The 23,694-nt window shown below is 39.1% G+C and overlaps 1 protein-coding gene across 1 annotated transcript; it reads right to left on the reverse strand.

Annotated features, from left to right (window-relative positions):
• Positions 1-465: 465 nt before the first annotated feature.
• Positions 466-23,345, reverse strand: LOC142985743 (uncharacterized). The gene is made up of 5 exons (XM_076133991.1): positions 23,245-23,345; positions 22,872-23,113; positions 22,180-22,320; positions 17,860-18,184; positions 466-817 (listed from the first exon to the last, which is right to left on the reverse strand). The coding sequence occupies exons 1-5, from the start codon at positions 23,343-23,345 to the stop codon at positions 466-468; spliced, it is 1,161 nt and encodes a 386-aa protein (XP_075990106.1).
• Between the last annotated feature and the right edge of the window lie 349 nt (positions 23,346-23,694).

Raw genomic sequence — 23,694 nt, forward strand, 5'->3', positions numbered from 1 at the left:
AAATTGTGCGGGTCAGCTAGTAGTTTAGAAGTCTATTTAATTAGTTTTCCAGGGGACTATTTCAACTAGAGTAGGTTGGACTTTTGAGTCATAATTCCCGTTATATTGGTAAACTTGTTCTGCTGTTTCTAAATTCTTAAAATATAAGTAATTACCTACCGTAAAATTATTAAAATACTGTTCCGGCGATCCCTTGATGGTATTGGAATAATACGCAGAGTGGACTGTATAAATTATATTGTTGTGAATACTGGTAATAGTACAGAGCTGTCGTTGCCGATGAGACTATATAATAACAAATGATAAGAAGGCGCGCGTGTCCGCTTGCAATGGCGTCGATCAGCTGACTGGTTACGGAACCGGCGCACCCGCCGCTTGCCCGTCAAGCCCCTCGTCCCGCTCCGTCCCCGCGGCCGATGTCGGTCGCGAACGCGAACGATGCGAACGAAGGTCCATGTTGAATGGCTATTCAACATACTGCCCCGGTTGAAGTATCTTTTCAACAGAAGAGATGGGAAGAGCGCATATGGTGTTGAAGGCCCGCCGAATGACACCCTTACGCGTGCGGATGTCGGCGACCCTTGCGACGCCGTCTCTGCCTGGTAGCACACGAATGATGCGTCCTAGAAGCCACATTAAAGGGGGTGAGCTTTTGTCTTTAATGACGACAAGAGTGCCTTCCTTAAGCTCGCCTGAAGAACGACGCCATTTGGTTCTCTCCTGAAGCCAAACGACGTACTCGTGCGAGAAACGAACCCAAAAATGCTGCTTCAGGTATTCGATTCGACGAAACCGTTGTAAGCTGGAGACGTTGATGCTCTGGATCTGTGGATGTGGCAGCATGATTAGCGATCGTCCAATAAGGAAGTGAGCAGGAGTCAAAGGAGTCAAGTCTGTAGGGTCATTGAATAAGGGAGTTAGCGGCCTCGAGTTTAAAACGGCTTCGATCTGTGTCAAGCATGTAGCCATCTCTTCAAACGTTAAATTTGTTAAGCCCAAAATGCGTCTGAGATGGTGCTTAGTCGACTTGACCGCGGACTCCCATAATCCACCGAAATGTGGAGTGTACGCCGGTATAAAAGAGAATTTAATGCCTGGGTCAATATCCTTAAAGTTTAAGTCCTGTGCTAAGAGATCAGACAATTCATTGAAGGCACCTACAAAGGTTGTGCCATTATCGGAAAAACATTACGTGGCTTCCCTCTGCGAGCAATGAAGCGATTCATGCTTGCTAAGAAAGCTTCCTTTGTAAGGTCTGATACAAGTTCCAGATGGACTGCCCTGGTAGCTAAACACACAAATACACAAATAAAACATTTGATGAGTCTGCAGTCTGCCTCTGCCCTTGCGGTCCTCTATCATGATAGGTCCAGCGTAATCTACCCCTGTATCTAAAAAAGGAAACTCTAAATGTAATCGCTGCTCTGGAAGGTCACCCATGATAGGTTGAACAGTACTAGCCTTTATCTTGCAACATTTGATACATTGATGTGTGACCTTCTTAGCTAAATTTCTACCACCAATAGGATAATAACGATGGCGAATTGTCGCTAATAAAAGTTGAGGTCCTGCATGTAAAAGTCGAAGATGGTACATGTTAACCCCTTCGTTCCTGGTGACCATCTCAATGGACCTAACTTTATATTTAATATAACTTGCGACGTTGCAAACAAAAGCAGTATCTAAACGTTGTAAATTACGCAGAATTTCTCTAAAAACGTTTTTATAAACAAAACACAATTGCCTTTTATGTGGGTAGATCATAATATCCAGTGAAGTAATGTCATTCGCCATGGCTCAGCGCAAGGCAAGTAAGTGTTCAGATTTTATTATTATTTTTGATGGAAATAAGGCATATTACTCAATATATATTTTTTTTTTCTTGTAGAATAGGTCCTTATTGTGGATATAATTTACATGTAAACACAATTGAATAACATACAATATTACAAATGCAATAACTTGTTGTGTCCATTTCAATGGACATCAGGTCTCAAGCGTTGTCAAGCTTTATAGAGTATTGTTAGACAGTTGTTATTGATAATAATGGTTAATTTATACTTTGTTTCAGGTTTTAATCTTACAAGAAGTCGAGATGTTAACTCGTTACTTGACGTATTAGAAAATGGTATAATATCAGATGTTGAAGAGCAAAGCGACGACGAAGTTATAGCAGGTATGGCTACTTCGCAAAACCTAGAGCGTGTGGGTAGTGATGATGTACCTCCCAACGAAGCTACTACAATTATTGATTATTTCGACGAAGAAGAAATTCAGGCAGTGGAACCTGTTGCTGAACCTAATACAAGTAACAAAAAACCAAGTAACATCATAGGGAAAATACATATAGAACTGGACATACCGAAGTTTACCTGGGCATCTCCACCGCTTTCTGAAATTGATAAACCACTTACACCAATTGAGTATTTTTCTAAATATATAACAGACTCCTTAGTCCAAGACTTGGTTTTCAATACGAATTTTTATGCCACTAGAAAAGAAGCCCGTAACTTCAAGTCCTGTACTGATACTGAAATAAAAATAATGTTAGGTCTTCACATCATAATGGGAAATTTGAAATTTCCTCGCATACGGCTATATTGGGATTCTGGTTTGGGTATAAAACTGTTTTTGGATAACATGTCCAGAGATCGTTTTATTCAGCTAAGGAGTAATTTACATGTTATAGACAATGATGCAATTCCTGCAGATAACACTGATCGCCTTATAAAAGTTCGGCCGATTTACGATGCAATTCGAAAAAGGTGCCTGGAATTGAATTTGGAACAAATACTGAGCGTTGACGAACAGATTGTACCATTTCGTGGAAAATTAGAAATCAAACAATATATCAAAGGAAAACCTGAGCCATGGGGCGTAAAGATTTTTATGATTTGCGGTAAAAGCGGAATTGTTTATGATTTTGTAATTTATCAAGGTGCTACCACAAACCTAGAAAAAATGGACGTCTTGAAGTACGGCGCATCAGCTGCTTACGTGAATCTGCTATCTAGAAGAATAACCAAATCTGGTCATTACTTGTATTTCGACAATTATTTTTCTAATTACCAATTATTGAGAGATCTACGAGAACGAGAGATATGTATATGCTGGTGGAACGATCAGAGTAAATAGATTTGGAAAGTTGCCGCTTGTAACAGACAGAGAAGGAGCGAAGAAAGTAAGAGGGTATACAGATCAAGTAACGAACAATACCAAAGATGTTGTTGTAATAAAGTGGATGGACAACAAGGGTGTCGTGCTTGCTTCAAATTTTGCTGGGATAGGAGAACAAGATGAGGTAAGAAGATGGAATAAATTGTCCAAGCAATATATAACAATTCCACGCCCTGAACTTGTGCGTTTGTATAACCATGGAATGGGAGGAGTAGATAAAACTGACCACCTTATTAGTTTGTACCGCATTTTCATTAGATCTAAAAAATGGACATTACGGATGATATTCCACGCTATTGACTTGGCATTGAGTAACAGTTGGCTTGAATATCAAGAGGATTGTAAAACTTGCAACATTCCAAAGACGGATATTTTAGATTTGTTGCACTTCAGACAGCGAGTTGCTGAGGCTCTTATAAAACTTGGTCAGCCATTAATTATAAGAAAACGAGGTCGGCCTACATCTGGTCAAAGCAGTCCAGTAAATACGCCAACCAGTACACCAAAACGACGTCCTCGAGCAGGTGCTGAAATAAGACCTGCGAATGAAATTCAGCATGATACTGTAGATCATTTGCCCGATTATGATAAAAAAAGAAGCTACAAGATGCAAGAGACCGGGGTGTAAAGGTAAAACACATGTGTTCCGCTTGAAATGCGAAATCCATTTGTGTTTTACTGGTGAGCGTGATAGATTATTCAAAATGTCTTGTCCAAATATTGCTTAAATATGTGTGTGTGTCTCATTTAAAAGCACTTAGTTACCCTATCAAAATTGCCGACAGAAAATGTGTTATGACTATGGCTATAATTTTATCTTTTATTATTGTTATACTTTATAGGTTAGAATTTTAGTAGTTATGAAATTAAGACGATTTCAGAATTATTTACATGTTTAAACATAAAGAAAAAATGAGTTATAATTTACCAACGTAATTAGAAATAAAACTAATAGCTTTGTATAAAATTTTATCAAAACACGTGTTCACCCGACTTGTTTACTCGTTACTATAAAAGGACATGTAACGGCCGGAGCCGGTCACTTCTTGATCGGCCGCCGAACAGTACGGAGCTCCGAGTTTGCACTACCATAAAGGAAGTTAAGTAAATTTAAGATTCTTATATATTGTTATTATGATGTCTTTATTCTTTGTGATAAATAATATTATATTATTTATCACAATTTACATTTTTGTTATTATTTATATTATTTATTATTTATTGTTGATTGTTGATTGTTGATTGTTGATTTAAATTTTAAATTATCATTATATTGCCTAGTTAATGTGTATGTAAATAATTAATGATGATGTGATATGAATTAAGAAAAACAAAATAAATCAATACATTTTGATTGTGAAATTATTCCTGACGTTTTATTGCAATTATTTTCTTAAAAAAAAAACATCATGAATTTGAAATCAAAAATACATATTCAATTGTTATACTATCTAGTGAAATATCAACAGAACAAAGCTTTGAGGTTCATATTGAAGTCTTTTATTTGATCAATTTAATATATATACATATTTACATATTTGTATATATGTAAGGACACAAAAATAGTATAACCTAATACATCTGTTTTCAACTATGATATGCGAATAAGCTATTTTTAATATATATAAAAAATATATATATCATCAGAAGTGGGATAGAACTAAAGACTAATGTGTTGTATGTTTCCAGAATTTGTGAGCGTGGTTTCGTAATGGATCCTACGGTTATCGAAAGCCTACTGAAGACAATCCAAGCTGCATTAACGGATAAGCGCCGGAGCGATGATGTGATACTACCACCCTTCGATCCAGAAAAAAATGAAAATGGTGCTGAAAGTTGGTGTCGCTCCATTAACTCCATTGCTGTGGACATGGGATGGACTGATATCACAACTGTTGCTAAGGCGGGTAAGGCCCTGAAGGGTTCTGCATTTCTATGGTACGAGACATGGGACCCTGAGGAGGGTAGAACTTGGGAAGTTTTTAGGACTACTTTGACTGACTTATACCCGGAAAAACGCAATCTTTCTGAAAAACTATCCAGAGCAGTATTATTGACATCTGAAAACACAGACTCCTATTGCGAGTACGCTAGGGAAAAATTAAGACTATTTAAGCAAACAAAAATAGCATTTACTGAAGTTCAGCTAGTAGAACTTATTTGTGGAGGAATACATGATACTACTGTCAAAATGGCTGCACACAACAGTCGTGTTACTACTACTGCCGAAATAATCTCATTATTTACGACATACGCCAAAATACCCAAAAAGCGACCACTAGATAACAAGACTGACAAAACAGACTCTTTGCACACTACTAGTAGTCAGAAACGATCTAAAATCGACGAAAAACGTTGCTTCCTCTGCAATAAAATAGGCCACACTCGTGCTCAATGCTTTCACAATCCAAATCGGGAAACCAGTCAACCTAAAACCTCTGCATTTGCTCACCCACCCGTTCAATGTACATATTGTAAAAAGATAGGGCATGCTGAAAATGTATGTTTTTTCAAGCAGCGAGCTAGTACCTCTAAAAATAGTTCAACCATTAATAAAAATGATGTAAACTGTTTTGCTAAAGTTGAGAATCTCAAATTAACAAAGATTAACATTAAGGACGTGACTTTAGAAGCTCTTATCGACACCGGTGCTACGTGTAGTATCATTAAAGACTCTATAGCCAAACAATTGGGTTGTAAACTAGATCCCCATTACACCACACTTTGTGGTATTGGAAATGGTAGCTTACACATTTTTGGTAAAATTACTGCACCCGTAAAAAATAATGAAATCTGTATTGAAATAGAGTTTAAAGTAGCTAGAGATAGCGAATTCCATTATGATTGTTTAATAGGCCGTGACATTGTACAATATTCCGATATTTCTGTTGTTATGGATTCTATGGGTTGTAGGGTAACTCGTAGAGCAACTTCATTACTGACTGATTTTGTTAACTATACGAAAACTACTACTAATGACTTAGGATTACTGGACACCTTAATCAACCATTTAGACATTGACCTGCAGACTAAAATTAAAACGGTTTTTGATAAATTTCCATCTGTCATACCTTCTGAATACAACATTGGGACCGTCAAAACTGGTTCATTGCAGATACGTCTAAAACGCGATGAGATTATTCATTATAGACCTTACAGACTAGCACCCATTGAGAGAGAAAAAGTCAATGAAATTTGCAAAGATCTCCTTAATAAAAAAGTAATCAGAGAAAGCAATTCCCCCTATGCTAGCCCTGTCTTACTTGTTAAAAAGAAAGATGGATCTGACCGTATGTGTGTAGATTTTAGAGCCCTGAATAAAATTATTGAAAAGGAGAGGTATCCTCTCCCTTTAATTGAGGACCAACTTGATAGATTGGGTAACTCTAAATATTATATCTCAATAGATATGAAAAGTGGGTTCCATCAAATTCCCGTGTCTGAAGACTCTATCAAATATACTGCTTTTGTCACTCCGGAAAATCATTATGAATTTACAAAAATGCCTTTTGGCATATGTAATGGTCCATCTATATTTCAAAAAGCTATAAGTAAAGCTGTCCAACACTTAAAATTTTTATTAGTATACATTGATGATTTGTTGATTCCCTTTAAAACCGAAATGGAGGGTTTACAATATTTAGAACTAACTTTAAATGCTCTTAGTGTAGCTGGATTTACAATAAATTTAAAGAAATGTAATTTTTTTGTAAAAGAAATAGAGTATCTGGGTCGTTATGTCTCTGAAGAAGGAATAAGACCAAGTCAAAGCAAAATCACTGCTTTAACTAATTCCCCAACTCCCACATCTATCAAGGAGGTACGACAATTTATGGGATTAGCTAGTTATTTTCGTAGGTTCATACCAGAGTTTGCTTCGATGACCGCTAGTATCACCAAATTAACAAAGAAAGATCAAAAGTGGGAATGGGGCGAGGATCAACAAAGAGCTAAAGAATATGTGATAAGACACTTAGTATCAAAACCTCTGTTAACTGTATTTGATCCCAAATTACCAACTGAGTTACACACAGATGCTAGTTCTATAGGATACGGAGCCATATTACTCCAAAAAATTGAAAATCAAAACCGAGTAGTAGCATACTTCAGCAAACGTACTACCCCTACGGAATCCAAATACTGTTCATACGATTTGGAAACATTAGCTATCTACAATGCTCTTAGACATTTTAGAGTATATTTGTTAGGAATAAACTTTACTATAGTAACAGACTGCAACTCTATCAAATCTACTATGTCAAAAAAAGATTTGTCCCCTCGTGTAGCTAGATGGTGGACCTTTATGCAAGACTTCCAGTTCCAAATTTCATATAAAAAGGGATCGTTTGTTCAACATGTTGATTACTTAAGTCGCAACCCGGTAGCTGTAAAACATTCAGTTAACATTATTGAAAATCTAAATGATCCACCATCATGGTTAAAAATTGCCCAACAAAATGATCATGAAACTCAAGACTTATTAAACAAAGTTCGAACCGGTGATATTGATGCCAATCAATATGTAATTATTAACGACCTATTACATTATAAAACCGACCCTGACGATGTACCAAAATTATACGTTCCCAAGGGATATAGGCTGAGTATGCTACGACTCTATCATGACGAGAATTGTCACGTAGGTTATGATAAAACACTCAATAAACTTAAAGAACATTTTTGGTTTCCCAGTATATCAGCTTTTACAAAAAAATATATTTCTCATTGTTTAATTTGCACTTCTCGGAAAGGTCATTCGGGACCTAAACAAGGTCTGCTCCACCCCTTAATAAAAACTATTCCCTTTCATACACTGCACCTCGATTGTACTGGACCTTTTCGACAAACTGAGGATGGATATAAGCACATTTTAGTAGTTGTAGATGGATTCACAAAGTTTTGTATCCCAAAAACCTCTTAAAAATTTAGGAGGACAGGAATTAGTATTTATTTTACGTGAGACTATAACATTATTTGGCACCCCTTCCCTGATAATCACAGACAGAGGAACAAATTTTTCTTCAAACAATGTGCAATCACTATTTAGAGAATTACAAATTCAACACCACATGATATCTACCGGTACACCTCGCAGTAACGGCCAAGTTGAACGTTATGTGGCGACAGTTATAAACATGCTAACTACGACAATTAATGATACTACAGAATGGCCAAACGCTCTTTGGAATGTACAGCAATCCCTGAATACCACCGCTCAAAAAAGTACAGGATTTTCGCCGGTGAGGCTATTGATAGGTAGAGAAGGAAATATACCTCCCATACAAGCTCGTTTAGATGACGTGACAGATGAGTCTAATCAACCGTATATTAACGTAAATAGTGACCGTGACTTAGCGAGACAAAGACTTAATGAAAGCGGTATTAAATTTAAAGACCGGTTTGACAATACTAGACGAAATAATAAAACTTACTCTACTGGCGACATCGTTTACGTTAGCCAAGACCATAGACGCCATGACAAACTTGCCCCCAAATTCAAAGGTCCATATGAAATAATAGAAGTACTAGAAAATGACAGATTTAGGCTACGGGGTCAAAATAATATCAGGGCGATTACAGTAGCTAAAGAGAAATTACGAGCCTGGCCAGGCGAATGGCTAGAGCAAAATATTACTTTCGAAGAATCTTTGTAGAACCGTGATAGATTATTAATGTAAGATATTATGATTGGTAATTCTGCATGTTAAAATAAAAATCTATACTAATATTATAAAGCTGAAGAGTTTGTTTGTTTGTTTGTTTGTTTGTTTGTTTGTTTGTTTGTTTGAACGCGCTAATCTCAGGAACTACTGGTCCGATTTGAAAAATTATTTCACTGTTAGATAGCCCATTTATTGAGGAAGGTTATAGGCTATATATCATCACGCTACGACCAATAGGAGCCGAGTACCAGTGAAAAATGTTACAAAAACGGGGAAAATTATGACTCTCTTAAGTGACGCAAGCGAAGTTGCGCGGGTCAGCTAGTAACTAAATAAATCTGCTGTGTTATATATCAATATTTTATCTTAAGTGATATGATTGTATATTAAGATAAAATGATGCATTTTGTAAAGACATACACACATGTTTAAGCAATATTTGGACAAGACATTTTGAATAATCTATCAAGCGCAATTGTTTTCGAGATTTCCATAAAAACTAGTTTTTTTTTTCATAAAGACAGAAGCTGTTATTAATAATCATAGATATTTGTACTTATTCGATTAAAAAGCTGAAATAATTATTAATAAGCCTTTTATTTCATGACTTTTAGTAAAAAAATATAAATATGAAGGTGATTCAAAATAATCCATTCGATAACACTCGAAACCTGCTGTCCATGTGGATGGACATACAATTTCCAAAAAATCTAAAAAGGAAAACTATTTCTTTTCTATCAGAAATTATTTCTTACTATACTAGTGATAAGAAAATCCGGTTAAAACATTTTTCCATCTCATTTTGTAAAATCGGGTCCGAAGGGGTTAAATAGTGAAACACAAATAATATGAGAGCTAGATAAAAGAATTGGATGTTTTACGTTAAAGTCATTGTATAGTTGGATCCCTGTGTTGAGACGACGACAAATATAGCTGGGTTGTTAATAAATGAGTGGACTGTATTTAAAGGGAATAAAAATATATTTTCAAGAGTACAATCGAACGGCAAACAACGTAAATGTTAGGATGCGCGAGCGCGTATGTTCGGTCTCGCTTGCTGTCAGGCACTGGCGGGCGGCCGGTCGGCGGGGCGCTGGCCCGCTGCGATGACGCAGCTGTTACCGCTCCGCGCACCGCGTTCCATCCGCGATCCCGCCTATGTGGAGCATGAGTCAACGACTCAACATACTCCCCCCGTTGAAGTGTCTTCAACAGATGAAGTGGCCACCGGTAGAGGGCAAATAGTGTTGAAGGCTCGCCGAATGACACCCTTGCGAGTGCGGATGTCAGCAACTCGAGCAACACCATCTTTGCCGGGAAGAACCTTGACGATGCGTCCTAGAAGCCATAAGAGTGGGGGTGAGGTTTTGTCCTTAATAAGTACCAAGGCTCCTTCATTCAGCTCTCCTGATGATCGGCACCACTTTGTCCTTTCCTGAAGCCACAGAATGTATTCGTGGGAAAAGCGAGTCCAGAAGTGTTGCTTCAAGAATTCAATGCGGCGAAAGCGTTGAAGACTGGATACATGAGCATTCTGCACCTGTGGATGAGGCAGCATCATGAGTGATCGTCCAATAAGGAAATGAGCAGGAGTAAGAGGAGTAAGGTCTGAAGGATCATCGGAAAGTGGAGTTAAAGGCCTGGAATTTAAAATAGCCTCCACTTGAATTAAACAAGTTGCCATCTCTTCGAATGTTAAAGGATGATGCAAATCTTTGTATGGAATCTGGTACCCGGTCCAATAGTGATGTGTGATATGTCGTTGGTAAGGTACTATCTTCTAGAACAATGATTGATATGGCGCTTGTCTTTATTTGTAGTCCGTTCTGAACACCAGACTAATATGTTATCAAGGCAATGTGGATTTTCCGTTAAAAAAATAAAAGGAAATCTTAAAAAATAATGAATGAAATGAAATACTATCATGTTTCCTTTGTTTATTTAATACCTCTAATCACAGGTTACAAAATAATACATTACAGGTTACACAAGTAGGTAAGTTTAAAAAAAAAAATGTAACAATTAATAAAGAAAATAACATGTGGGGTTTAGAAAATCTGATGATGACAATATTATAATGAAACTCATTTACCTTATATAATCATTCATCGTCTACCAACAAATCGTTAAGGAACAAGGCAGGAGCTACGAATCCCTCATGCCTGGCATATCCTAAGTACCACACGATAGATATGATGTGAGCACAGGTACCTACAGTGCGCCGTCCGGTTAGACATGTACAATAAGATTGTGAAATATTATTATCATTATTATTTATCAAAATATTGGATACGGCCTCGCATGAGCCATGAGTCTTCGTTTAAAGCAAAATCAGGCAAGTCTTCTAAAGCATTTTGCCTGTATACTTCAATGGTGTACACTCCATTTTGAAGGTGCTCACTGCAGTACGATCGTGCAAGCTTTACTTAGGTACTTGGTAGGTACCTAAAGCCATCAAAATAACCTGCTCTTCGGTGTATTGTGGGAACTGTACATCATTTGCTTCTAGACGCACAAAGTCTGCTCTTCTATTGTTCAGTCGTTTCGTTTCTACGTAATTATATAGAATATTGGGTGTATCAATCTTCCTCTTTATTTCTTCTACAAACATATCAGCGTATTGGTTGTTATCGATGGGTGCATGGAATTGGTTCATAATGGCGGCAGCGATTTTAAAATCGTTAAAGAAATGCAGCAACGCATTATTAAAATATTTTTGGCGGAACAGTTTGAAATCTCGCTTGAATCTACCGTTAACCACTTCCACCACCCACCGGCACATGGTCACCTTTCGGGATTCGTTTGCTTGTGCGGTAGTTAATTGAGATTCTTCTCTGTCCTTTGAAGGTGGAACGTGGTATTCATATCCACAAGCTTCAATATCGCCAAGGCTGTCTCGAAATCCACGATCCAGGATAAAAACATCGTTGGGTTCCAACAGAACGTGTATGGGATTTTCATAGTCGTTCATAATGCTGCTCATTATGTTGGCATCTGTCTTCGTGGCTGCGTACGGCCCTTTTACATCAATGATGTATCCGTCTGTGCTAACTATCAAAAAGGGCTTTAGCAGATTTTGGAACTTGTGCAAGCTGTATGATTGTCGCTGAAATAAAAAGTTTGCACTTTTATGTATATAAATATATGTTCCGTCGCATATTAATATTGCTTTGGAGTTTTGGTTGTCTCCATATATTGCTCTTGGTATAATGAGGTTTCCTTCTTTAATATTATTTCTTGTTATGTGATCAACTCCTAGATGAAGGACCACATAGTCTTCGGTAAGGCAATCACGCGCTTTATTCATAAGGCGTTCTAAGTTTTGCCTTGTCATATTAAATAGCGTTGCAAGCCTTTCGTTGGGGTCGCCGGTACGTAGTTTTATTAAAAATATACTCAATGCAGTTCTGGGATTTCTGCATCTTTGGACCAGAGAGGGTGTTTGCTCTAATATAGTATCGAACTGTTCATTATTACGACCAGTCCAAAAATGCATCTCTTCGTCGGATAGCGCACCTCTGGTATTAAAATCCAACCTGGAACCACGTTGTACAGCATTTCTTAACATGTCACAAATGTCACCAAACTGCGCTGCATTAAAATCATGAGTGACGTGACAATTCTGTGGAAGTTCAGCCCAGTTATTATTTTCGAGGTGTTCTTAACATACTCTTGCACCGTCAGGGATGTAAAGCTTATACTCACAAAACATGTGTATCTTAATAACATTCGGTATCCTATGACGTGTTCGGTTTTGACAATTATTGAATATACAATGCCTCGGTGTGTTTGGTGCTCTTGAATACTCGGGAACCTGAATCATTTGTGCATCCTGTTGTATTGGGGGTGCCACAGGTACTTCTTGAATAGGTGGCGGTCTTATAGCATTTTCAGCCCTTTGCCAACATCGGTGGCATACGTTTCGCGTATTGTCGAAAACAACCTGAAAAAAAAACTTGTTAGCAACTTCAAAAAACTAATAGACAAAACGGAAAAATAACAGTAGTCTGAATAATAAATAAAAAATGACCATGCACGTGTTACCTCTAAGAGTGCATTTTCTTGAATATAAGCTGCTAGTTCTGGCCATAGTATTGGTAGATTATCAGCCAAAAGATGACGCTGATATCTACCACGGTAGAACCCTCTACGACACATTACACAGTTATTGCCAGGTTCCATTTTCACAACAGTTCACTTTAAACAATCAGTACACAGCAGAAGTCCAAAAGAAAGCCGGGGTCAACGTGAAGAAACTGTAATCGGAGTCCAAAAACAATGCCAGGGTCGTATATAGTCGCAGAATACAATGGGGAGACGAGGAAGCGTAGTCACACACACAAACAAACAAACGACTGATGTTAGCCGTCGACGCTTGCCCGCGCGCATTCACTGCCCCTTCCCCGCCACCCGTTGCCGCCGCCGGCAATCTCCCCGCGTCTACCTGTCGCTTATTGTGTGTCCAAACCAAAATGAAAACAAAATATCATAAAAACAAGAAAAATAAGTGATATTTTTATTCTGATAGGTGTTACCATATAACTCTAAACGGACTAACGATAGGAACTTGACTCCATAGGAACTTTTACTCGGGCTACTAAGAGCTATTCAAGGACGTATCACATATTGCTATTGGAAGTGGGTACCAAAGTGTTGCATGATTCTTTGTTAAAGTTAAGATACGCCTGAGATGATGTTTGGTCGACTTTACAGCCGACTCCCATAATCCACCAAAGTGAGGGGTATATGCGGGAATAAAAGAAAAGTTAATGCCAGGGTCAATCGTACTGAGGCCTAAGTCCTGTGAAAGAAGGTTGGCCAATTCGTTGAAAGCGCCTACGAAAGTTGTTCCGTTGTCGGAATAGATGTTGCGAGGTTTCCCCCTACGAGCAATAAAGCGGTTCATGGCAGCCAAGAAAGCCTCTTTGGTGAGGTCTGACACCAACTCTAGGTGTACAGCTCTCGTAGCTAAGCACACAAACACACATATAAAACATTTAATAAGTCTACATCCTCTACCTTTACGATCAGCTATCATGATTGGACCAGCGTAGTCAACCCCAGAATCTAAGAAAGGAAATTCCAAGTGCAGACGTTGCTTTGGAAGGTTACCCATGATGGGTTGTACGGTATTCGCCTTGATCCTACAACATTTTACGCATTTATGCGTAACCTTCTTTGCTAAAGATCTACCCCCGATAGGATAGTAGTGATGACGGATGGTAGAAAGTAATAGTTGAGGTCCTGGATGTAAAAGTCGTAAATGATACATATGAAATAAGAGATCACATATTCTATGTGATTTAGATAAAATAATAGGATGCTTAATGTTAAAATCATAAAATGAATTGTTTAATCTGCCTCCAACACGAATTAAACATAAAGATTTGTCAAAAAATGGAGACAGCGATAAGAGTTTGTTCTTTGCAGGTAAGTCTTTGCCTTTGGAAAGAAGCTTGTACTCCTCAGAAAAAGATTCCTTTTGACTATACCTAAATAGCACATTTAGAGCACTTTGTAATTCTACAGACGTCAGCAGACCAACGCTAGGTTGTTTCTTACATTTAAAGTTTATGAAACGTATAAGATAGGCGGTCATGCGCTGTATTTTATTGAAATCACTATATTTTAAAACTAATTTCGATATGAGACCTATGGAATCAGAAGTATTAACGAGAAAGGAAGAAGAAGAATTGACCACTGCTGGTAAGTTTATGAGTTCTTGTCGATGATGTTTGGGAAATTGTGGCCATTTTGAAGCATCTTCACTTAAGAAGTGTGGTCCTGACCACCACAACGTAGAAGTGAGCAATGTTTCAGCTCTGAGTCCACGCGAAGCGAGGTCTGCGGGGTTTTCAAGTGAAGGAACGTAACGCCAAGTCCTGCCCCCGGAAATTTCTTGAATTTCAGATACTCGATGGCGGACAAAGGTTTTAAGCTGTGACGGAGAAGCAGACAGCCAGCCCAAAACTATAGTGGAGTCACTCCAGAAGTAAGTATCATGGATAACTAAGGTTAGTGAGTGACGCACTTTCTGGTATAATCTAGAACCTAACAAAGAAGCACAAAGTTCGAGACGAGGTATGGTAGTAGGTTTCACCGGAGCTACCTTGCTCTTGGCAGTAAGTAAACGAACGTGAATCTCTCCGTCTTGTGCTTCGCTGCGGATGTACACACAGGCACCGTATGCTCTCTCCGACGCATCAGTGAACACATGCACCTGTACAAAAGAAGGCGAATCACAAGTTACCCATCGTGGCACCGTGAACTGTTTTAAATAAGGTAAGCTATTTTGAAAATTATTCCATGCATGTTGAATGTTTTCAGGTAGTGGCTCATCCCAAGAACACTTTACAAGCCACAGCTGCTGCATGATAACTTTAGCCTCTACAATACATGGAACAACTAAACCAAGTGGGTCAAATATTTGTGCTATAACTGAAAGGATTTTGCGTTCTGTGGCAATGTCACTGGTAGTGAAGGTTAAGCTAATGGAAAATGTAAATGTATCACTTGAACACCGCCAGTTCAGCCCTAAGGTTTTAGATGTTTCGTTATCACTAAGGTTCACAAAATCAGAAATAACATGGTCTTTACATAATGCTTGGATGACTTCATTTGAGTTAGATTGCCACTTGCGAAGATTATATTTGGCTGACTGAAGAACAGCAATGACCTGACGATACCTATCTACTGTTTCGCCGACAGATGAACCACCGGACAAATAGTCATCGACATAACAATCATGTACTATTGTGTATCGCGTTGGCAAATCATCGCACTCCTCAGCCAGTTGAATTAAAGACCTAGTAGCTAAGTAAGGCGCTGAGGCTGTGCCGTACGTCACCGTGTTAAGTGTGTAAGATTCTAACTCATGTGTAGGCTCTTCTCTCCAAAGAATCTTTTGTAAAGGCCGATGAATGTCATTTACAAGTGTCTGACGGTACATCTTCTCGATGTCTGCACTAACTACAATTTTATGTTGACGAAATCTAAGAAGAATTGAAAGTAAATCATCTTGGAGAGTAGGGCCCACCATTTGAATATTATTAAAGGATTTTCCAGAAGATGTGGTGGCTGAAGCATCGAAAACGACTCTTAATTTAGTCGTAGTTCTCGACTCTTTCAGAACACCATGATGCGGTAAATAATTAGAAGGTTTCGAGCTACATTTATTACTGTCTTTAGACATATGGCCTAATTTAATGTAGTCGTTTATAAAGTCGACATATAATGATTTTAGATAGGAGTCTTTAGCTAAACGGCGTTCTAATGATAAAAAACGACGCTTAGCCATCCCATATGAATCACCCAAGACGTCTGGTGACTCTTTAAGAGGTATGCTTACCACAAATCGTCCGTCGGGAGCACGAAATGTAGTTTCTACGTAAAGTTCCTCACAAGATCTCTCCTCGTGAGTCAGTTGGTGTTTTGCAGATACTGAATCTAACTCCCAGAAGCGATCTAAGTCCGGCTGCAATGTTTCAGCAAGCATACATAGATTAGAAGATGAGTTAGAGTTATAAACGGTACCCGATATGACCCAACCTAATTTCGATTCGATTAATGTTGGCATTAATTTACCTAAAGGAATACGATTACTACCTATGATACCCCAAAAGACTTCCGCGCCGACAAGAATGTCGATCGCAGACGGAACAAAGAAGTTAGGGTCGAAACTTGCAAAAAAAGAAAAAAAAAAAGTATTATATTAGACGGTAATACTAAGTTGTCTATGTTTACATAAGTGTTTGGTACTGAAGATGCAATTTTTGTTAAAACGTGACATTCAATGTTGAGCGTATAGTCGCTATGAACCGATTTAAATGAGACAGAACAGCCTTGAACGCAGTTAGAGCTATGGTCATTGATACCTCTTACCTTTGATGCGACATTATAAGTAGGTAAATTGATACTACGAGCAAATTCTTCCGTCACGAAATTGGCCGTACTGCCACTATCGAGCAATACTCGCGCGGTGTGATGTTTACCATCGGAACCAACCACCTCAACAAGCGCTGTGGACAGTAATACGACACGGGATGAGTAAATATTATCTGCAGCTAACGTAATATTCGGTATATTTGTAATTGTATTATCAGGATCAATATGTAATAACGTGTTGTGTTTGTCCTGACAATACTTGCAGTGTCCCAAGCTACATTTTTTGCTATTATGCCCCGGTCGAAGACAATTCATGCATACATTAGATTCTCTGGCTTTCTTGATACGCGCTGGTATACTTAAACTTCTAAATACATCGCACTGAAAAAGGAAATGTTCCTTGCGACACATAGGACATGGTATGGTTTTAAATGAAGATGTTGGGTCTGAAGGACCTGAGGGTTTTTTAGTTTTGTAAATGCCAACATGTAAGCCCTCGCTCTCTACGATAGATGACCTAGACTACTCAAGTGTCTCAAGTAAATCAGCCCTATTACTAACAAACTGAATGAAGTCATTGAATGTTGGAGGTTCCTTCAACGTATTGCGGTGCTCTTCCCACTCACGATTAGTCACCTGATCAAGTTTGTTCGTCATAATGTGAATAAGAAGAGTGTCCCAATGTTCTACGGGTTGACCTAAGGTGGATAAAGCTCTTAAGTTTTTATTAGCACTATCTACTATATATCGTAAAGCCTTACTTGACTCCTTGTTGACCGGACTCATGTTGAAGATGGCTTGGACATGGTTGTTGACAAGTAACCTTTTGTTGTCATACCTATCACAAAGAAGCTTCCAAGCAGCGTCGTAATTGGCAGACCTAAAGTCAAGATTATCAATCACGAGTGAAGCGCTACCCTTTAACGATGCACGCAAATAATGCAACTTATTAATTTTGTCAATGCTGTCGTTATTATGTATGATTGAAAGAAAAGTATCGCGAAACTCTAGCCAATCATGATAGCTGCCAGAAAACTTAGGCAAATCTATTTTAGGTAAACGAATAGAATTGTGTTTGTTTGTGTGCTTACTGCAAGAACCGAAGTCGGAGGCGGAGTCTTCCTCTGCGAGATGCTTGCGAGTACTGTGTAGCAACTGGCGTGCAGAAGCCACCAAATTCGCGAACTGGCTCTCGAACTGCTCACGCTCTGCATATTGCTCGCTGGGTTCGTCTGCTAACTCCTCCAACTGGTTCTGTAACGTGTCATATTTCTCATATAAATTCTCAAATATATTAAGACGGTATTCTACTTCTACCAGTTGTACCTCACTAAGCTTTTCACACGAACGAGAGATCTCGAGGTACGATGAAAACTGCGTAAGCTTAGCCTTGATTGAAGCGCGTTTTTTAAATAAGAGTCTTTGTGTCAGACATTTTAAAAGTATAGAGAAGGAAAGATCTAAAAGCAAAACCAAGCCAACTAACTAATAGATGATTATACTAATGAAGAAGTAATAAATAAGCAGAAATATTGTTGAAAGAGGCGTTCTAAATAAATTGACTAAGTACCTGATAAAATTTTAGAGCAATGTAAAAGTTAAGTTCCTGAGAAAAAATCGTTAGCAATTTGAACTACAAAAAAGTTAGATGCCTGACAAAAAAATTATAGCAATGTGAAGCTTTGCAAGTTACGATGATCAAATAATGCACTGTAATGTAAACAAACTTGCAAACACTAAAATACACAAAAAATATTAAAAATGGTATTGTGAATTAGCAAAAATATGATATTCTAAGCTACTTTATGTATGGAAGGTGTGATGAAACTGTTTAAATTCAAAGTTTATGGCTGAAGATGACTATGATTAGGATGATTTGCAAAAAAATTACAGCTAACTTTAAGGTTAACTAAGAAGTTGAAAATAATGAATGAATTATGATTTAATGATTATGGATAAGAATGATTTTATGGATATGATATGAAAAAAGGAATTGGAACGAGCTCACGGTTTTGTGCTGCAAACCACTGATGATGATTGTGGTGATGAGATATTCCAACGACGGATGTTCTTCAATACAAGACGACAATCTATTGTGATTTTGCTATTCCGCTGCTGCCAACAAATTCTTCTAATCTTCTCTTCTCGTCCGTTGGGTTGAAGCAGGCTAAGACGGCTGAATTACGTATTCAGACCGGTGCCGATGTTCACGACGTCCAAACCAAGACACGAAGCGCGATGATGATGATATGAGTGTGCAAAGCCAACGTGAAGACAGGTGAAGATCTTGAAATATTTTTGAAAATGTAACGGTCAAAAAATTCTTCTCGATATGATTTCCTTCTTCGGTTCAAAGTAACGGTAGAAGGACCAAAATGTATAGTTGGATCCCTGTGTTGAGACGACGACAACTATAGCTGGGTTGTTGATAAATGAGTGGACTGTATTTAAAGGGAATAAAAATATATTTTCAAGAGTACAATCGAACGGCAAACAACGTAAATGTTAGGATGCGCGAGCGCGTATGTTCGGTCTCGCTTGCTGTCAGGCACTGGCGGGCGGCCGGTCGGCGGGGCGCTGGCCCGCTGCGATGACGCAGCTGTTACCGCTCCGCGCACCGCGTTCCATCCGAGATCCCGCCTATGTGGAGCATGAGTCAACGACTCAACAGTCATAAAATGAGTTATTTAGTCTACCACCTACACGAATAAGCTTAGATGATTTATCTAGAAAGGGTGATAGAGATAAAAGTTTATTTTTTACTGGTAGTTGTTTACCTGCCAACAACAAGTGGTACTCTTCACGAAAGGACTCTTGTTGACTTAATCTAAGTAAGAAATGTAGGGAAGTAGTTAATTCTGTGCTAGCAAGTAGACCACCGTTTGTACATGTTTTTCTACATTTGTTTATAAATCGAAATACGAATGCTATAATACGTTGCAGCTTATTAAAGTTAGAGTATTTCTGTGCTATTGTTGAAAAATAATTATTATCGTTGTTGTTTGTGTCAATGTGATGAGAGACTGCTACTTCTATAGAGTCCGATGTAACATTCTGAGGAAATATAGGCCATAAAGACGACTCTTTCTGTAAAAACTGTGGGCTTGACCACCATAATGAAGATGACAATAGCTTGTCAGCCCTAAGTCCGCGCGAAACGAGATCTGCAGGGTTTTCGAGAGAAGAAACGTAGCGCCAAGAACAACCTGCGACAGTATCCTGAATCTCAGAAACGCGATGACGAACGAAGGCCTGTAATTGTGTTGGTGGCGCAGACAGCCAACCCAAGACAATGGTGGAGTCGCACCAAAATGTCGACTCCTGTATATTTACAGTCAGAGACTTACGAACCTTATGATAAAGCCGAGTACCTAACAAGGCTCCTGAAAGTTCCAATCTAGGAATGGTGGTTGGTTTGATGGGAGCCACCTTGCTTTTAGCGGTAAACAGGCGAACGCAAACCTCTCCATTTTCCTTGACGCTTCGAACATAAATGCATGCACCGTAAGCCTTTTCAGAAGCATCAGAGAAGATATGCAATTGCAAAGAAGATACTGAATCGCATGATACCCAACGGGGTATTTCAAAGTTGTTCAGAAGAGGTAAAGTGTTCTGAAAGGCACTCCAATCATGCTGAATATCTTCAGGTATAGGATCGTCCCAAGAGCATTTAGCTAACCAAAGCTGTTGCATGATTATTTTGGCACCGACGATGCAAGGGACGACCAACCCGAGGGGATCAAAAATCTGTGCGATTGTTGACAAAATTTGACGTTTTGTGATTTTGTCTGAAACAGTCAAATTTATACGAAATGTAAATGTATCAGTCGAACACCTCCAATGAAGTCCAAGTGTTTTCGACATCTGATTACCATAGCTCAAATCTAAAAAATCTGAACCAGTCATATCATTGCATAACGCTTGTAAGACGTCATGTGAATTTGACTGCCACTTGCGAAGATTGAACTTTGCCGACTGTACAGCAGCAACGACTTGGCGACACTTGTTTATGGTCTCTGAAACGGATGAACCACCAGATAAGTAATCATCAACGTAAAAGTCATGTGCCAGACTAAATCGTATATCTGGATCAGAGCACTCCTTCGACAACTGAATCAAGCATCTGGTTGCTAAAAAGGGAGCCGATGCAGTACCGTACGTTACGGTGTTTAAAGTGTAGGTTCTCAGTTTATGCTTAGGATCTCTCTGCTCTCCAAAGAATCTGTTGTAGAGGTCTATGAACCTCACTAACTAATGTTTGTCGATACATTTTTTCGATGTCCGCACTAACCACAACTTTGTATTGACGAAAACGAAGCAATATCGACAACAAATCATCTTGCAAAGTTGGCCCGACCATTTGTATGTCATTAAATGATTTGCCCGATGTTGTTTTAGCCGAAGCATCGAATACAACACGAAGTTTCGTTGTAATGCTTGACTCCTTTAAGACACCATGATGTGGAAGAAAATAGGCATGATTCGAATTAAAAATTTGTTTGTTCACAACCGACATATGCCCTAAGTGTATGTACTCGTTCATGAAGTCTACATACATAGCCTTAAAATAAGAATCTCCGGCTAGACGACGCTCAAGAGATAAGAGTCTTTGTTTAGCCATCATGTATGAGTCTCCAAGTACATCAGGGGACTCTTTTAAAGGAATGTTTACCACGAAGCGACCATCTGAATCACGAACAGTAGTGTCAATAAAGAGTTGTTCGCAATCTCGTTCCTCCGAAGTAAACTTATGTTTTGAATTTATTTTATTTATTTATTTATTTATTTTTAAAAGACAACTCCCGCACTAAGAATTGCTCTTGTGTCGCGGGGACTTTTACAAACATACAAACAACGGACACAAAGCACAACCAGACCCGAAACAATTATTTGTGGATCGCACAAATAATTGTCCCGTGTGGGAATCGAACCCACGACCTCCCGTTGCAGTGGTATCGGCGTGGCGACCTAAACCACTGCGCCACGGAGGTAGTATCTACAGAGTCTAACATCCAAAAACGAGTTTAGTCGGTTTGCAGGTTATCAATGTGCATGCATTGATGAGAAGATGAGTCAGATTTCTGAAAGACACCGGAAACAATCCAGCCTAGCTTTGACTCGAATAAGGAAGGTTTGTTTTTACCTAATGCGATACGATTCGCGCCTATGATACTCTAAAACACTTCCGCGCCGACTAAGATGTCGATCGAAGACGGAATGTAGTACTCAGGGTCGGCAAGACGAATGTTCGAAGGTATACTAATATTGCTTGTATCAATATATGTGTTCGGTATCGAGGACGATACTTTTGGTAAAACCAAGCATTCAATATTGATTTCATAATCACTATTGAATGATTTGAAAGAAACCGAGCAACCCTTGTAACAATAAGAAGATTGTTGATTAATACCTATTACCTGTGACTTGGCATTGTAGGTAGAAAGGTGAAGCTTACGTACAACATCTTCAGAAATAAGGTTCGCCGTACTTCCATTGTCAAGCAAGACTCGCGCCGTGTGAGGTTTGCCCTTGTGGTCCATCACTTGCACGAGCGCTGTGGATAGCAAGATAGCACGAGATGTACATCCATGATTGGCTGATAAAGCAAGGGTTTGCGAGTTAGAGTGGTTACTATCGGTATTGTCTACATGTAATAAAGTATTGTGTTTTTTCTTACAATACTTGCAATGTCCTAGCTTGCATGAACCAACCTCATGACCAGGTCTCAAGCAATTATGACAGACATTGAAAGAATGGACCCTTTTAAGACGATCCTGGACTGAAAGTGACCTAAACTTATCACAGGAAAATACAAAATGATCCTGCTGACACATCGGACACGATTTAGACGTGTCAGTGTAGGAAAGAAAACTTTTGTTTGATTTAAAACTGTTATGTTTATTATTATTGTTACCTTCGCTCTTGAATTTTATAGATTTTGATTCTTCAAGAGTTTCCAATAAATCAGCCCTATTACCGAGAAAGTTAATAAAAATATTTAATGCTGGAGAGTCGCTTAAAGTGTTTCTATGCTCCTCCCACTCACGACTTGTTATAGGATCTAACTTGCTAGCCATTATATAAATTATTAAGGTGTTAAGGTTAAAGAAAGGAGTTGGAACGATCTCACGGTTTTTCTGCGCAAACCACTGCCGAATCCTGTGACGTGGAGATTCCTTCTGGATGATCTCAAGGCACGATGACACACTTCAGATGCGGTTCTGCCTGCTGCGAAGACGTTCCTGTCCCGTAGCCTCGACGTTTCGACTTCAACTTGAACGCCGTACAGCTTGCCAGTATTTTCTTCGGTCCAAAGTTCAAAGTATCCGGCTCGAAGGACCAATGTTCCGGCGATTCCTTGATGGTATTGGAATAATACGCAGAGTGGCCTGTATAAATTATATTGTTGTGAATACTGGTAATAGTACAGAGCTGTCGTTGCCGATGAGACTATATAATAACAAATGATAAGAAGGCGCGCGTGTCCGCTTGCAATGGCGTCGATCAGCTGACTGGTTACGGAGCCGGCGCACCCGCCGCTCGCCCGTCAAGCCCCTCGTCCCGCTCCGTCCCCGCGGCCGATGTCGGTCGCGAACGCGAACGATGCGAACGAAGGTCCATGTTGAATGGCTATTCAACAAATACAAAAATATGAAAAAAAATACGTTCATGTACACATAAAAGTTGATTGACCCATCTGCAGGCGGCGATCGACACCACCGTGACAGCCCAACTGGCTGGAACAGATCCCACGGGGCCCAATTAGGGCTCTCTTGAAGACCATTGTTAGCACGAGCAGCCAGTCTGCGCTGGCGCTCCGCTGTTTCCACGCATTAGAAGAGCTCGCCGAGCCCGGACACAACCGCTCTCGCCTCGCGCTCGTAGTGACGTATCCTACTTGTTTCGAGACAATCGTCACGAACTTGCCAGGAGCGTACCGCGTAGAATAAGTTTAGTCGTATGTGCCTAA

The sequence above is a fragment of the Anticarsia gemmatalis genome, chromosome W, assembly GCF_050436995.1.
Source record: "Anticarsia gemmatalis isolate Benzon Research Colony breed Stoneville strain chromosome W, ilAntGemm2 primary, whole genome shotgun sequence".
NCBI classification, from domain to species: Eukaryota; Metazoa; Arthropoda; class Insecta; order Lepidoptera; family Erebidae; genus Anticarsia; species Anticarsia gemmatalis.

What these genes read in the sequence shown, in the direction of transcription:
- LOC142985743 (XM_076133991.1), bottom strand. Translation starts at nt 23,345, where the DNA reads ATGGACCTTCGTTCGCATCGTTCGCGTTCGCGACCGACATCGGCCGCG. An exon ending in CGTCACAGGATTCGGCAGTG is followed by an intron (nt 22,321 to 22,871) that starts GTTTGCGCAGAA and finishes TTGCTTTATCAG; the next exon opens with CCAATCATGGATGTACATCT. An exon ending in TATTTCTGAAGATGTTGTAC is followed by an intron (nt 18,185 to 22,179) that starts GTAAGCTTCACC and finishes TTTTGCTTTTAG; the next exon opens with ATCTTTCCTTCTCTATACTT.